Genomic DNA, 15,449 nt, shown 5'->3' on the forward strand with positions numbered 1-15,449 from the left:
GTCTGAATTAGCTTGGAATAGGATTGATATTCACCACTGTTAAGTTCCATAACATTGATCTTGTGTATCTGTATTTTAGCAATATGAATTTTAGCCACATAGCATGCTTGGCAACTAAGACTCCTAGAACACAGCCACCTAATTTTGATAACATGTTATTTTTCTTGTCCTAGACTGATTCCAGGACATCAACTATTGAAATCTACAGTGAGATATAACTTTCTAGGAACAACATAATTCCATTCCCCTTCCAAAAAACTCAGTGATTTGTGATTTCAAAATTTGGCTAAGATCACTAATCTTGTAGCCTGGATTTCCCACTATAAAGGCAAGCAAAACAAAAACCACATTAAAAATTATGTCCCACTGAACCTCATGTTACTTTGGCTATAATTTGCAATAACAATTTTAAATTTGTGGAAGAAATTGTGCAGTGTGATTACAAAATGTTTTATCATGCTGTTTATTCATTTGCTTGCTCTGAATGTCAACAATTGTGATGTAATATAATGTGTCTTGATGCACAAACTGATGGTTAGTATATCAATCATGAAACATGGAATTACTTGCCTTGTTCAATTGCTGAAGATTTTAAACATCATCTCCAGGAGTTTGGAAGTGAAGCTGAATTATCCAAGCTACCCTCTGAAAGGTATCCAGGGCAAGAGATTTTCTTTAATACTCCAAACAGCAACAACCAAAAACACTCTAGTTGGTTTTTTGAAAAATATTCACTAATACAGTGATGTTGAGAAAATAAGTATAAATATCCATCACTCTGCTTAAAAGTTAGACTATATAAACAAATTTTAATAGGTTTTTATATTGACTATAATCGTATTATTTCACTGCTTTAATCATTAAAAATTTATTTTTACTGTAATTATGTTTCTTTTTTCTATAAATACTGAAAAATAAGTTTTTTTTTTTTAATTTTTACCTCAAAAGAAGAATGTCAGTTCTTTATACTCCCTGACATTTTGGATAAGACATGTTGGTATTTCTTATATAATGAAACATAATTCCAGTCATTTAAGAGTAGAGACAAGGATTTAAATAGTATATTTTGAAAGATTTTATCTTAATTTTGAAACTACAAAGGAAAATATACAACACTAGTGTCACAGCTAAATAGATCTACATTATTTCTCTGGCATTAATTTTCTGAACACATTCCATTGCTTTGAGTAATTTGCCCTTTAACTTATTCTCCACAATATGTTAATCAATCAATTTCCTATACAAATGACTGAAAGTCTCAAACTGGGAGTATGTATTTATTGAGGAAGGAATGATGTTTCTCAACTTTATATTGTATTTTTTAAGCTTCTTATAACTTAATAGTACCAATAAAAGTTAAAAAAACACAAGATTTTGTGCGACAACAAGGGAGTATAAAGGACCCTTAAAATTATTACATAACAAGATGTTTCCTGGGTTCTCATTCAAATGCTTCATTGTATATCATCTTACCTTGCAAAGTGAGAATAGAATTTGGTCTATTATGTATGTACATTAAATTAGTGTCTTATTTGAAGTGTTCTTTGGTGTAGAGGTATTTATAAGAGGTTTATGCTTTATTTAACATTTAAAATTAGTGTAATTCTTGTATATCTAATATGTAGGAAATATTTTTTAAAGATTCCTGTTAAAATTTAGCATTTCCATTTACTCAGTACAGAGTCTCTGGTACCTTCATTAATATCAAATTCCTTGAAAATACTTGCTATCTGGTGTTTTAAATATAACTTAGTTAATAATAAAGATTGTGATTGTAGCTCTTACTGGTAAAGAGAATTTCACATAAATTACAATATTGTATTGCAATACTTATAAACAATTATTGTAGAAAAATACCTAAAATTAAAATTTACCTTTGTGAAAGTTATTCATATAGAATAACCTTATAATTCCTCTCCCACTTCTTAAATTAAATATTTCAATTTAATTCAAACCATTTCAAGGAATGTCAAAATTGAGCCAACTCATTATACTCTTAGGAGTCCATGCCCTGCAGGTACCAAGATGGTGTACTAAGAGTAGGAGTTTCTAAAATCCATAGTCTCAGTTCAATTGTGAGTAAAGTGATGAAGCCCAATAAAATGAATTAATACTTCACATGTCCCATGATCAACTACTGGGGCTTCATGACCATTTGTACATATAATTATTATATAAGAGCATTTAAAATGTTGTTTCATGACACATTCTGTGAACTAGAGAACACTTCATTTTCTTCTACTTCTGTGACCCTTTCCTTTTTGACTGTAATAAGGAAAACTCCTAATTACTCCTTTGTATATATGAAGATGAAAATGGCTTGAAACAGTTATTCAGAATCCCTCAATATTTGCTTGGGTGTCATCTTTGCAAAGGATGAAAATAGAAACTATTTTTAAAGCTGCTAGTGATCCCATCTCACAGAATACTATTTCTGTGAGAAAGGAAATTCTGAACTGATTTCTTTCTTGCTCTTTCAGGCTAAATATTTACTCATATAAACTAATGATGATTGAGATTTAACAGTATTTAAAATTTGGCCATAGATGAAAATGGATCCTGCTTTTGATTATTAACTACCCTTGATCTGTCCTTTGCTTATGCTTGAAGAAATAATATTACCCTTTGAGAACAGTATGGACAACATTGAGCCTCATTTTTCACAAGAACCAGAGAGAACAAAAATATGTATTTTTCTAGTTGATTCCTTCTTTGTCAGTTGCTTTAATGACACTTTTAATTTAATCATTGCTGTTATTGCATGTTTGGCTTACAAAATCTCAGATATTTTCCCATCTCTTGTGTTGCCATTAATGGACTCCTAGAATATTCTCAATGCAGTGTCATTGATGCTCTCTCTGGTTCATATTCTAGCCAGTGAATAGAGGAAACAGAAAGCAAATCTTAAGAATTGTCATCAAATAAACTTTTAGGGACTATCTAATTGATTAACTAGAATATGCTATATGATTTCACCCCTGGAAGCACTCAAAGGACTATTATTTTCTTTTGATTAAAATCCACAGTACATAAATTGAAAAATAAAATTGCCAAATGCATTTCCTTATTTTGCATTAAATATAAAAGTTTACTTTTACAAGTAGAATAGTCATGGCATTACATTTTTTCAGTTACTTTTTTTTAATTTTTTTAAAATTTTTATTAGTTGGAGGCCAATTACTTCACAACATTTCAGTGGGTTTTGTCATACATTAACATGAATCAGCCATAGAGTTATACGTATTCCCCATCCCGATCCCCCCTCCCACCCCCCCTCCACCTGACTCCTCTGGGTCCTCCCAGTGCACCGAGCACTCGTCTCATGCATCTCACCTGGGCTAGTGATCTGTTTCACCATAGATATTATACATGCTGTTCTTTTGAAACATCCCACCCTCACCTTCTCCCACAGAGTTCAAAAGTCTGTTCTGTACTTCTGTGTCTCTTTTTCTGTTTTGCATATAGGGTTATCATTACCATCTTTCTAAATCCCATATATATGTGTTAGTATGCTGTAATATTCTTTATCTTTCTGGCTTACTTCACTCTGTATAATGGGCTCCAGTTTCATCCATCTCATTAGAACTGATTCAAATGAATTCTTTTTAACGGCTGAGTAATATTCCATGGTGTATATGTACCACAGCTTCCTTATCCATTCATCTGCTGATAGGCATCTAGGTTGTTTCCATGTCCTGGCTATTATAGACAGTGCTGCGATGAACATTGGGGTGCACGTGTCTCTTTCAGATCTGGTTTCCTCGGTGTGTATGCCCAGAAGTGGTATTGCTGGGTCATATGGCAGTTCTATTTCCAGTTTTTTAAGAAATCTCCACACTGTTCTCCATAGTGGCTGTACTAGTTTGCATTCCCACCAACAGTGTAAGAGGGTTCCCTTTTCTCCACACCCTCTCCAGCATTTATTGCTTGTAGAGTTTTGGATAGCAGCCATCCTGACTGGCGTGTAATGGTACCTCCTTGTGGTTTTGATTTGCATTTCTCTGATGATGAGTGATGTTGAGCATCTTTTCATGTGTTTGTTAGCCATCTGTATGTCTTCTTTGGAGAAATGTCTGTTCAGTTCTTTGGCCCATTTTTTATTGGGTCATTTATTTTTCTGGAATTGAGCTTCAGTTACTTTTATTTTCAATGACTTAAATTGAAAAACTTATAAAACAATTTTCAAATATCCATTAGTTAATCTTTTATGTAGGCTTTTTTTTTTTCTGCTGAGCATCCTGTTAACATTATCAATGATAAAATTTACAGTTAGGATAGTATTTTAAGTTGAATTTAGATTCAATCAATCATTATTTTGTACAATATTTACTAATCTAATTTTAAAACAAAATAATACTGCCTCATTTTACAATTTTGTCACCTGCATTAGTCACAATTAATTAGATCTTGGAATTGTGCTTCTAGCTAGGTGTGATATGAAAACTCATCTCAACCGAAGTGCTATAGGACAAGCAAATCATAAATATTCTTATAAAAATTTGGGCAGCACTCTGTAAATGCTTCCTGGAGGTACTTTTGTATAATACACATTTTTCTTAGATTTTGCTAAGTTTTGCCTATTTTAAATATTCAGATTTCTAGCATACTCAAAGGTCTTACGATATTTAGTTCAGTTCAGTTCAGTTGCTCAGTCATGTCCGACTCTTTGCGACCCCATTAACCAGAGCACGCCAGGTCTCCTGTCCATCACCAAATCCCGGAGTCCACCCAAACCCATGTCCATCAAGTTGGTGATGCCATCCAACCATCTCATCCTCTGTCGTCCCTTTCTCCTCCTGCCCTCAATCTTTCCCAGCATCAAGTTCTTTTCAAATGAGTCAGCTCTTTGCATCAAGTGGCCAAAGTATTGGAGTTTCAGCTTCAACATCAGTCCTTCCAATGAACACCCAGGACTGATCTCCTTTGGGATGGACTGGTTGGATCTCCTTGCAGTCCAAGGGACTCTCAACAGTCTTCTCCAACACCACAGTTCAAAAACATCAATACTTCAGTGCTCAGCTTTCTTTACAGTCCAACCCTCACATCCATACATGACCATGGAAAAACCATAGCCTTGACTAGACAGACTTTTGTTGGCAAAGTAATGTCTCTGCTTTTTAATATGCTGTCAAGGTTGGTCATAACTTTCTTTCCAAGGAGTAAACGTCTTTTAATTTCATGGCTGCAATCACCATCTGAAGTGATTTCGGAGCCCAAAAAAATAAAGTGTGACACTGCTTCCACTGTTTCCCCATCTATTTCCCATGAGTTGATGGGACCAGATGCCATGATCTTAGTTTTCTGAATGTTGAGCTTTACGTCAACTTTTTCACTCTTCTTTCACTTTCATCAAGAGGCTGTTTAGTTCCTCTTCATTTTCTGCCATAATGGTGGTATCATCTGCACATCTGAGGTTATTGATATTTCTCCTGGCAATCTCGATTCCAGCATGTGCTTCTTCCAGCCCAACATTTCTCATGATGTACTCTGCATAGAAGTTAATAGAACTGCCATATGACCCAGCAATACCACTTCTAGGCATACACACTGAGGAATCCAGATCTGAAAGAGACACGTGCAGCCCAATGTTCATCGCAGCACTGTTTATAATAGCCAGGACATGGAAGCAACCCAGATGCCCATCAACAGATGAATGGATAAGGAAGCTGTGGTACATATACACCATGGAATATTACTCAGCCGTTAAAAAGAATTCATTTGAATCAGTTCTAATGAGATGGATGAAACTGGAGCCCATTATACAGAGTGAAGTAAGCCAGAAAGATAAAGAACATTACAGTATACTAACACATATATACGGAATTTAGATAGATGGTGGCGATAACCCTATATGCAAAACAGAAAAAGAGACACAGAAGTACAGAACAGACTTTTGAACTCTGGGGGAGAACGTGAGGGTGGGATGTTTTGAAAGAACAGCATGTATACTATCTATGGTGAAACGGACCACCAGCCCAGGTGGGATACATGAGTCAGGTGCTCGGGACTGGTGCACTGGGAGGACCCTGAGGATTCGGGTGGGGAGGGAGGTGGGAGGGGGGATCGGGATGGGGAATACGTGTAACTATATGGCTGATTCATGCCAATGTATGACAAAACCCACTGAAATGTTGTAAAGTGATTGGCCTCCAACTAATAAAATAATATTTAAAAAAAAAAAATAAATAAATAAAAAAAAAAAAAAAAAAAAAAAAGAAGTTAAATAAGCGGGGTGACAATATACAGCCTTGATGTACTCCTTTTCCTATTTGGAACCAGTCTGTTGGTCCATGTCCAGTTCTAACTGTTGCTTCCTGCTCTGCCTACAGATTTCCCAAGAGGCACGTCAGGTGGTCTGGTATTTCCATCTCTTTTAGGATTTTCCACAGTTTATTGTGACTCCACACAGTCAAAGGCTTTGGCATAGTCAATAAAGCAGAAATAGATGTTTTTCTGGAACTCTCTTCCTTTTTCAATGATCCAATGGATGTTGGCAATTTGATCTCTGATTGCTCTGCCTTTTCTAAAACCAGCTTGAACATCTGCAAGCTCACGGTTCAAGTGAACTATTGCTGAAGTCTGGCTTGGAGAATTTTAAGCATTACTTTACTAGCTTGTGAGATGAGTGCAATTGTGTGATAGTCTGAGCATTCTTTGGCACTGCCTTCCTTTGGGATTGGAATGAAAACTGAACTTTTCCAGTCCTGTGGCCACTGCTGAGTTTTCCAAATTTGTTAGCATATTGAGTGCAGCACTTTCACAGCGTCATCTTTCAGAATTTGAAATAGCTCAACTGGAAATCCATCACCTCCGTTAGCTTTGTTCATAGTGATCCTTCCTAAGGCCCACTTGACTTCACATTCCACGATGTCTGGCTCTAGATGAGTGATCACACCATCGTGATTATCTGGGTGGTGAAGATCTTTTTTGTACAGTACTTCTGTGTATTTTTGCCCCCTCTTCTTAATATCTTCTGCCTGTTAGGTCCATCCAATTTCTGTCCTTTATCGAGCCTATCTTTGCATGAAATATTCCCTTGGCATCTCTAATTTTCTTGAAGAGATCTCTAGTCTTTCCCATTCTTTTGTTTTCCTCTGTTTCTTTGCATTGATCACTGAGGAAGGCTTTCTTATCTTTCCTTGCTATTCTTTGGAACTCTGCATTCAAATGGGTATATCTTTCCTTTTCTCCTTTGCTTTTTGCTCCCCTTATTTTCACAGCTATTTGTAAGGCCTCCTCAGACAGCCATTTGACTTTTTTTGCATTTCTTTTTCTTGGGGATGGTCTTGATTCCTGTCTCCTATACAGTGTCATGGACCTCCATCCATAGTTCATCAGGCAGTCTGTCTATCAGATCTAGTCCCTTGAATCTATTTCTCACTTCCACTGTATAATCATGAGGGATTTGATTTAAGTCATATCTGAATGGTCTAGTGGTTTTCTCCATTTTCTTCAATTTCAGTCTGTATTTGGCAATGAAACTATATGTGTTGTATATAATTATTTTTCAATAGAACTACTTTGCAATTTTTTTATGCATTATGGTTGTTCATAAGGCCTGTGGCCTTATGTGGTATTTGAATTAGGAGCAGACTTTTAAAAACTGTATCATAATCATATGCCTTTATTTTTATTGGACATGCAGTACACATTTGTTGTAGAAAAATTTCGTAAATCGTAAATAGATTTTGAATGAAGAATTTTTAAACTATATGATTTTATTTCAAGCTATTCCAGTAAGTTTTTCTTTATACTTCACTTGGTAATTCTGTTTAACCTTTAAAAGTGGTGCACTTTAAAATTAAAGAAGTATTCTGTTCTTTTTTTATGATATACTATACATGTAGAATTTTTTACACATAGAGGTAATTGGCTTAATTGTTATACATATTGTTTATTTTTATTGATTTATGATTAGACATATTTATTAAATAGCAGAGTCTGACTAGTTGAAGATATAATAAAGAGGCATGCTGTGTATCTCCACTGTGAGACTAATCTCCCCTTAGTGAGAATATCAAGTTGATGAAAAAGCTTTTTCAATAAAAAGAATGCCATCTAATTATCTGCCATCAGTTCCATTAGAATAACAACCAAGTTACCTAATTATTTCGAAAAAGTCTCATAACCAGCTCTTACCTTTTTCATATTCTAGATATTCTCAATTAAAATGAACTCTCTTTATAAGTGATTAATTATATTTAATTATCTACACATACACTGTACTATCCAATTAGGAGTAAGTGTTTTTGTGAAGTAAAAAAAGACACATTCTATTAGTTTTCAGATAGTCAAATTGACATGATAATCAAAACGAAATTTTTCAGTAGATATTCTAGAAATATTTGCACTTTTCTCCCTTGTCCTGGAGTCTTACATTTATTAATTATTCATTGATTTATTTCATAGAATGTTGTTGTCTTTGAAATACACTTTCAAAGTATTTTCATTTTTTTGTCTTAATACTTGATAAAACACATTAGATAGCAAAATAATGGTTTCATTAGATACTTAGAGAAAATTTGTGTAATACCACTTCACTCTATTTGGTTGTTGTTAAAAGTAAATGAGTATATAATAATGGTGAAAACATTTTGCAGAAATCCAAAAATAAGCATTAAATTGTATTTACTTGTCTTATTACATATCAATTCTAACTTCAGTTTCAAAACTAATGTAGATCTCTATTACAATAATACTTTAAAACTAAACAGAATTGCTCATAAATGCTATCACCTGAAACAAAAATGTTTCCAGTAAAACAAATATACAGCTCAAATAGTTTTTCAGTATCACAACCTCGAAGTAGTTTAACACAACCTCACACACACACACAAGAACAAATTTGATCAGCTTTTTTGATATATAAACACAGACCTTGTCTCATATTCAAGCTGAGAAAAAAGACAGAAAAATGGAATTGCATGGACTCTGGAAAATTGATTTATGAACTCCTAAATGAGAGATTATATCTTATTATTAATTTTATTTGATCACTCATTCAAAACTATGTATTGGGTGCCTTTCTTGTAGATAGTTAAATACATTATTTGTGATATTCAGATTGAATAACTACATTTTTTCACATGTAGTTATTCAGGAGAAGATGCTGAGTTCTCTTCCAGATAGGTATCATAGCTTTATCTATGTGTTGCCAAAATATCTGGAGCCAAAATGCAGTTTTTCACTGAACACAGGTATATTTTGTCTATCTGATAAAACTGTTTGACTCTATAAAGATACAGACTTTATCTAGTGCTACAAAGTAATATTATGTTTTTTTCATTTTAAATAGGACAAAAAGTGACATGCTATATGAAGTTATCGTTATCCGAATCTAGAGCAATTGATAACACTTAACAACGAAATTCTACATGGTGCTACAATTCTGTTTTACATACATAAATTTTAGTTGGTTGCAAGACTATACACCCATTTATTTCAAAATACTCACAAATTCTAGAAATGATGAGGTACATACAATGAAGTCTTTTTAGGTGTGGAACTTGAAAGACAGCCATATCAAACTCTTAAAATTGAGATACCTAATTGTGAGTCTAGAGGAAAGTTCATTTTAATTTGATGTGTATGTAATTCTAATACAGTGGGATTAAAATGGATTAGGGTATGTATAATAAGTACACACATGTTTGAGTTTATGGGTTTGTCAAATTTTTAGCAGGAAAAAGTAATATAAGCGAAAAGACAACTTGTTCAAAGATCATGCATCTACATTTCCAATGTTATTCTCTCTTCTTTTAAACTCATGCCTCACTTCCAAACTTTAATTATCCTTTATCCCTTGTATCATCCTACACAGCACCTTTTATTTAATAAAACTCCTGTCATATCCAGTGCATTTTCAGTACATGCTTATGTGCTTTTTTGTTTTTTTGTTTTTTTTTACTTCCAAATTGCTTTGCCTCTAATGTAACTGTGGTGCATCCCTTCATAAAGTTTTCTTGTTTCCTGAAGGGTCACAGATCCAATAACATTAAATTATACATGAAAAATTATTTTTTTTCCTTATCTAAGTACCTGTGCAGATTCTATTTCTTTTGCACACATAAAAAAAGCTAAGATAAATTTGCCTTCAATAATGGTCAACTTTTACCCAGTTGGTATAACTAAAACATATAAAAAACAATTCATTAAAATAATCCACTTTATTTGAATCAGTACCTTATTTACTTTCAATATCTCTGAAACAAGCAAAAAAAAAGACATAAATAACTCTTAGTGCTCTATACAATGTCAGATTTTTAGTTTCATAAATCTGCAACTTTATGGGTTTATATTTCCATCAAAGGCTAAGATATGGATTTGCCATAATCATATACATGCTTACAGAATTAGTTATGAATGTGTATACACACATATACTTTTACAAATAGCATGAATTTTGGAAATATTTGTGAAAACAAGTTCAATTTTTAGACTGGGTAATGTGTATAATTATCACTTCTGCTTTTGAATGGAGTCAGTATTAAAAACTGCCATTATAGAAAAGCTGTGTAAAGTAACATTAAAATTATGAAGATTAAAAATACAGGAGCCATCATAAACAGACATTCTTAAAATTTTGTTTTTGATTCATTATTTGTAGCTGTAGTTTTAAAAAAGGAATAAGCAGGTTTTTGTGTAAATATGTTGGAGTGACTATTATGGAGCATCTTTAAACTGGAATACATATATTTACTAACACTGGTTGTATTTGGTGTATTTTTCAGTGCATAAAATACGTGTAAATCTGTATAAGTGAAAAAGCTATAAATAAAATTGTTTCTGCATTGCAATAACATATTTTTTGATATTTTTTGAAGTGCTTGTTGTCAGCAGAGTCTACCAATTTCATTAACATCACCAGGGATCCTAAAATAATTTTTAGCACATTAATATCTTGCAGTTTGATGGTATAACTCATTATCTGTGTTGTGTTAACCAGAACTTTATATATTGGCATCCCTGGTCACTAATATTGCGAGATAACTGATCCAAAGCAACGAAGTAGATTGAAGTGACTCATATTCAAGTAAAGTTTTAGTTTTGTGCATTTTGTTGTACTCAAATTCTTTGAACATTGTTAATATGGTACCACTTACTAACTACTATTTTTCTTAGAATGTGCTATACATAATGGAGTTTACAATGAGTTCAAATGAGATTAATTAAATATTTCTCAAGCTGCTACTATGAGCAAACAAATGTAGAGAATGATAATGGTTATGGTGAGGGATGGAGTTTTAAAGGGTAGAGATGTGGAACAATCAAGGTTCTCTCTTGGTTTTTATTAGTGTAAAAAGTCTCTTACCCAGCAAGTTTAATGGAAAGTATGTTTTTATTAAAAGAAAAAAAAAAACTTTCAGTTTTTCTAGTGCAGAAAATCCCTGAATATACAGGTTTTTCTTTCTTTTTTTTTTTTAAACAAATTAAAAGGTTTTATTGAAATAATTAGAAGAGTGTGTGTGTGGGTGTCTATGTGTATCACTAGCAGAGTATCTTACAAGTATGTATTAGGTATTCATTCCCAATTCCTTGAAATCTGAAGTGAGCAAGCATAGTTACTTAAACCATTTCAGGAAGAATCTTAAAGTCATCAACATTTTTCAGAGTCACACTCAAATAGCAACCAAATACTGTTGATCTTGCCTCTAAAATACCTTGAACGTGTTTAAACCCTTTCCACTTAGCACAAGCTGGAATCAAGATTCCTGGGAGAAATATCAATAACTTCAGATATGCAGATAACACCGCCCTTATGGCAGAAAGTGAAGAGGAACTAAAAAGCCTCTTGATGAAGGTGAAAGAGGAGAGTGAAAAAGTTGGCTTAAAACTCAACATTCAGAAAACTAAGATCATGGCATCCAGTCCCATCACTTCATGGCAAATAGATGAGGAAACAATGGAAACAGTGTCAGACTTTTTTTTTTTTTTTTTTTAAATCACTGCAGATGGTTATTGCAGCCATGAAATTAAAAGACGCTTACTCCTTGGCAGGAAAGTTATGAACAACCTAGATAGCATACTAAAAAGCAGAGACATTACTTTGCCAACAAAGGTCCGTCTAGTCAAGGCTGTGGTTTTTCCATGGTCATGTATGGATGTTAGAGCTGGACTGTGAAGAAAGCTGAGTGCTGAAGAATTGATGTTTTTGAACTGTGGTATTGGAAAAGATTCGTGAGTGTCCCTTGGACTGCATGGAGATCCATTCAGTCCATCCTAAAGGAGATCAGTCCTGGGTGTTCATTGGAAGGACTGATGCTGAAGCTGAAACTGCAATACTTTGGCCACCTGATGCAAAGAGGTGACTCATTTGAAAAGACCCTGATGCTGTAAAAGATTGAGGGCAGGAGAAGATGGGGATGACAGAGGATGAGATGGCTGGATGGCATCACCGACTCGAGGAACATGAGTTTGAGTAAACTCTGGGAGTTGGTGATGAACCGGGAGGCCTGTTGTGCTGTGATTCATGGGGTCGCAAAGATTTGGACACGACTGAGCGACTGAACTGAACTTAGTTATTCAGGTTTTCATCATGATTTACTGGTTCCACTACTAATAGTTTGGCCTGCTTCCTAATTCCATTGATCCAAGTTTTTTTTTTTTTTTTAATCCTGTACCCAAAACACTTTCCTAAAACACAGATTTGATCAAGTGAAGAGAAAAAATGACCCCTTTCTGTTCAGTTTAGTCACTCAGTCGTGTTCAACCCTTTGTAACCCCATGGACTGCAGCACACCGGGCCCCCCTGTCCATGGCCAACTCCCAGAGTTTACTCAAACTAATGTCCATCGAGTTGGTGATGCCATCCAATAATCTCATCCTCTCTCGTCCCCTTCTGCCTTCAGTCTTTCCCAGCATCAGTGTCTTTTGTAATGAGTCAGTTCTTCACATCCGGTGGCCAAAGTATTGGAGCTTCACCTTCAGCATCAGTCATTCGAATGAATATTCAGGACTGATTTCCTTTAGGATGGGCCAGTTGGATCTCCTTGCAGTCCAAGGGATTCTCAAGTCTTCTCCAACACCACAATTCAAAAGCATCAATTCTTCAGCGCTCAGCTTTCTTCACAGTCCAACTCTCACATCCATACATGACTATTGGAAAAACCACACCGTTGACTAGGTGGACCTTTGTTGGCAAAGTAATGTTTCTGCTTTTTAATATGCTGTCAAGGTTGGTCATAACTTTTCTTCCAAGGAGCAAGTGTTTTTTAATTTCATGGCTGCAATCATTATCTGCATTGATTTTAGAGCCCCCAAAAATAAGGTCTGCCCCTGTTTCCACTGTTTTCCCATCTATTTGCCATGAAGTGATTGGACCAGATGCCATGATTTTAGTTTTCTGAATGTTGAGTTTTAAGCCAACTTTTTCACTCTCCTCTTTCACCTTCATCAAGAGGCTCTTTAGTTCTTCATTTTCTGCCATAAAGGTGGTGTCATCTGCATATCTGAGGTTATTGATTTTTCTCTCAACAATCTTAATCCCAGCTTGTGCTCCCTCCAGCCCAGCATTTCTCATGATGTAGCCTGCATATAAGTTAGATAAATAGGGTGACCATATACAGCCTTGACATACTCCTTTTTGTATTTAGAATCAGTCTGTTGTTCCATGTCCAGGTCTAACTGTTGCTTCCTGACCTGCATGCAGATTTCTTGAGGCAGGTCAGGTGGTCAGGTATTCCCACCCCCTTAAGAATTTTCCATAGTTTGCTTTGGTCCACACAGTTAAAGCCTTTGGCATAGTCAATAAAGCAGATGTTGCATATCAGATAAAACCTTAATTACTCTATTTTTCAAAGATTTTACATGTTTAATTAGATCTACTTGCTCATCCTTATCTCCTACTACTCCACGTACCCCACATTTTTTTCATACTTACTACTTCTTGTTCCTTGACTGTATGTTGCACTTTGGTACTTCCATAAAACTGAACGACTTACCAGAATTGCATTGAGCACTTCCTTTGGTTAAGACACTTCTGTGAGAACAACAAAAGTAACTAACCCACTGTCAGTGAAGTAGAAGTGTAACTGTGGAGATAATGTTAGAAAACATACTTTTAGTAGCAGAGAGAATATGATAAAATGAAAGAATGTTACCTGTGATTTTATTAAAAATGAAAGAAGCCTGGATGGTACCTTTTTCTTCAATATCTTTCCTGTTTCTTAACATTAAACTAACATAATCCCTGTAAAATGCAAATTCTTAATAAATGACTAGATCATATAACCTTTCAAACAGTAGCTTCTGGAAACTATTTCCAAAAAATTGATGTTATGTCATTTTTCTTCATTAATCTTAGAGAGATTTTAAATTATTTAATTCAGTTAATTTTATTCTTGTTACATTTTCCATCCATTAGTTGCACTTAAAATTATAAATGGGAAATTTTAACCCGTTCATCTTAATGGAGTCCATATACCAAAGAACCACATACTGCTTTTAGGTATTTTAGCAAAAGGAGCATCTCAATGTGACATTTCTTATAAATACAGTAAGAAAAATGTGTTCTTGTCCTCAATAGAGAAATTTTTCCCATAATGAATTATAGCAAACAGATATTGAGAACTCTAGTTAAAATGTGCTTTTATATACATAAAAACTGTCACCAAAGAATTGAGATGAAATTGTCATCACAGATAGAACTCATTTTATTTCTTTCCCCTCAATACTGAAATTCAAAGTTATCAAATTGTGAAAACAGGACAGATGGAGAAAGCCGTGGGATAACAAATGTAGCTAACATCCAAATTATAATGTGGTAGAGCTACCCTGAAAACTCAGAAACCGCATATACCTTCTCAAAATTGAGAGTGTATTACAGAAGCATGCATACACATAAACACATAAACGTCTTTAAGGAATGCACTTCTTGACACACACACTGAAAGCAAATACACCACCTACTTCCTAGAAATGAAAATAAACCAGATAGTTCTTGAATTGGTATGTTTTTCCTTTGGTTCTTATTATGACAGAAAAAAATCTAAGTTGCATGCAGGAAGTATCCTTGGAGACTGTGGTTTTGTTTTGGCTAGTTTTCTTTCATATTGTTGCTAAGCAGCCTTATATCAAGATGCTGGAATGCCAACATTACTAGAAAACATTTCCATACTAGTTAGTGATTGTTAACAAAAAATCATTATTTATTTTACCTTTTTGTGTAAAGGAAATGAACATCACCATGAGTAGGAAAATAATGTTTTGTTCGCTTGTTTATAATTATTGAGAGTTTTCCAGCTATCCCAGATAAAATAAAAGCAATTACTAGCAATCTTAAATGCAGTGGCTATTTTCTTCAGAACATACACCTTGGGAATGTAGAACCAATAATAGGATAGGGTAATAAAGTGGAAGATTGAATATAAAGATAAGGCTAAGGGCTCAATAACAGGAAAAGCTTGCAAGAGTAATACATTGCCACATTTCTAGTGAACAAACTTTCCCTT

General features: G+C 34.3%; 1 protein-coding gene across 7 annotated transcripts in view; it reads left to right on the forward strand.

The window, feature by feature from the left end:
- The window catches only part of LOC136154110 (protocadherin-11 X-linked), an 823,611-nt gene that overhangs the window by 106,262 nt on the left and 701,900 nt on the right, over positions 1-15,449 (forward strand). For 3 of the 7 annotated variants that reach the window (XR_010660476.1, XM_065916355.1, XM_065916354.1), the window contains one exon: positions 174-1,608. The exons of the other annotated variants lie outside the window; for them this stretch is intronic. Coding sequence is in view for 1 of the 3 variants with exons in the window: in XM_065916354.1 (XP_065772426.1) it covers positions 174-218 (45 nt within the window). In the remaining 2 variants the exon portion in view is untranslated. Of the gene's footprint in view, positions 1-173; positions 1,609-15,449 lie in introns of those variants that run through there. 7 annotated transcript variants of the gene reach the window in all.

Source organism: Muntiacus reevesi, chromosome X (assembly GCF_963930625.1).
Source record: "Muntiacus reevesi chromosome X, mMunRee1.1, whole genome shotgun sequence".
NCBI classification, from domain to species: domain Eukaryota; kingdom Metazoa; phylum Chordata; class Mammalia; order Artiodactyla; family Cervidae; genus Muntiacus; species Muntiacus reevesi.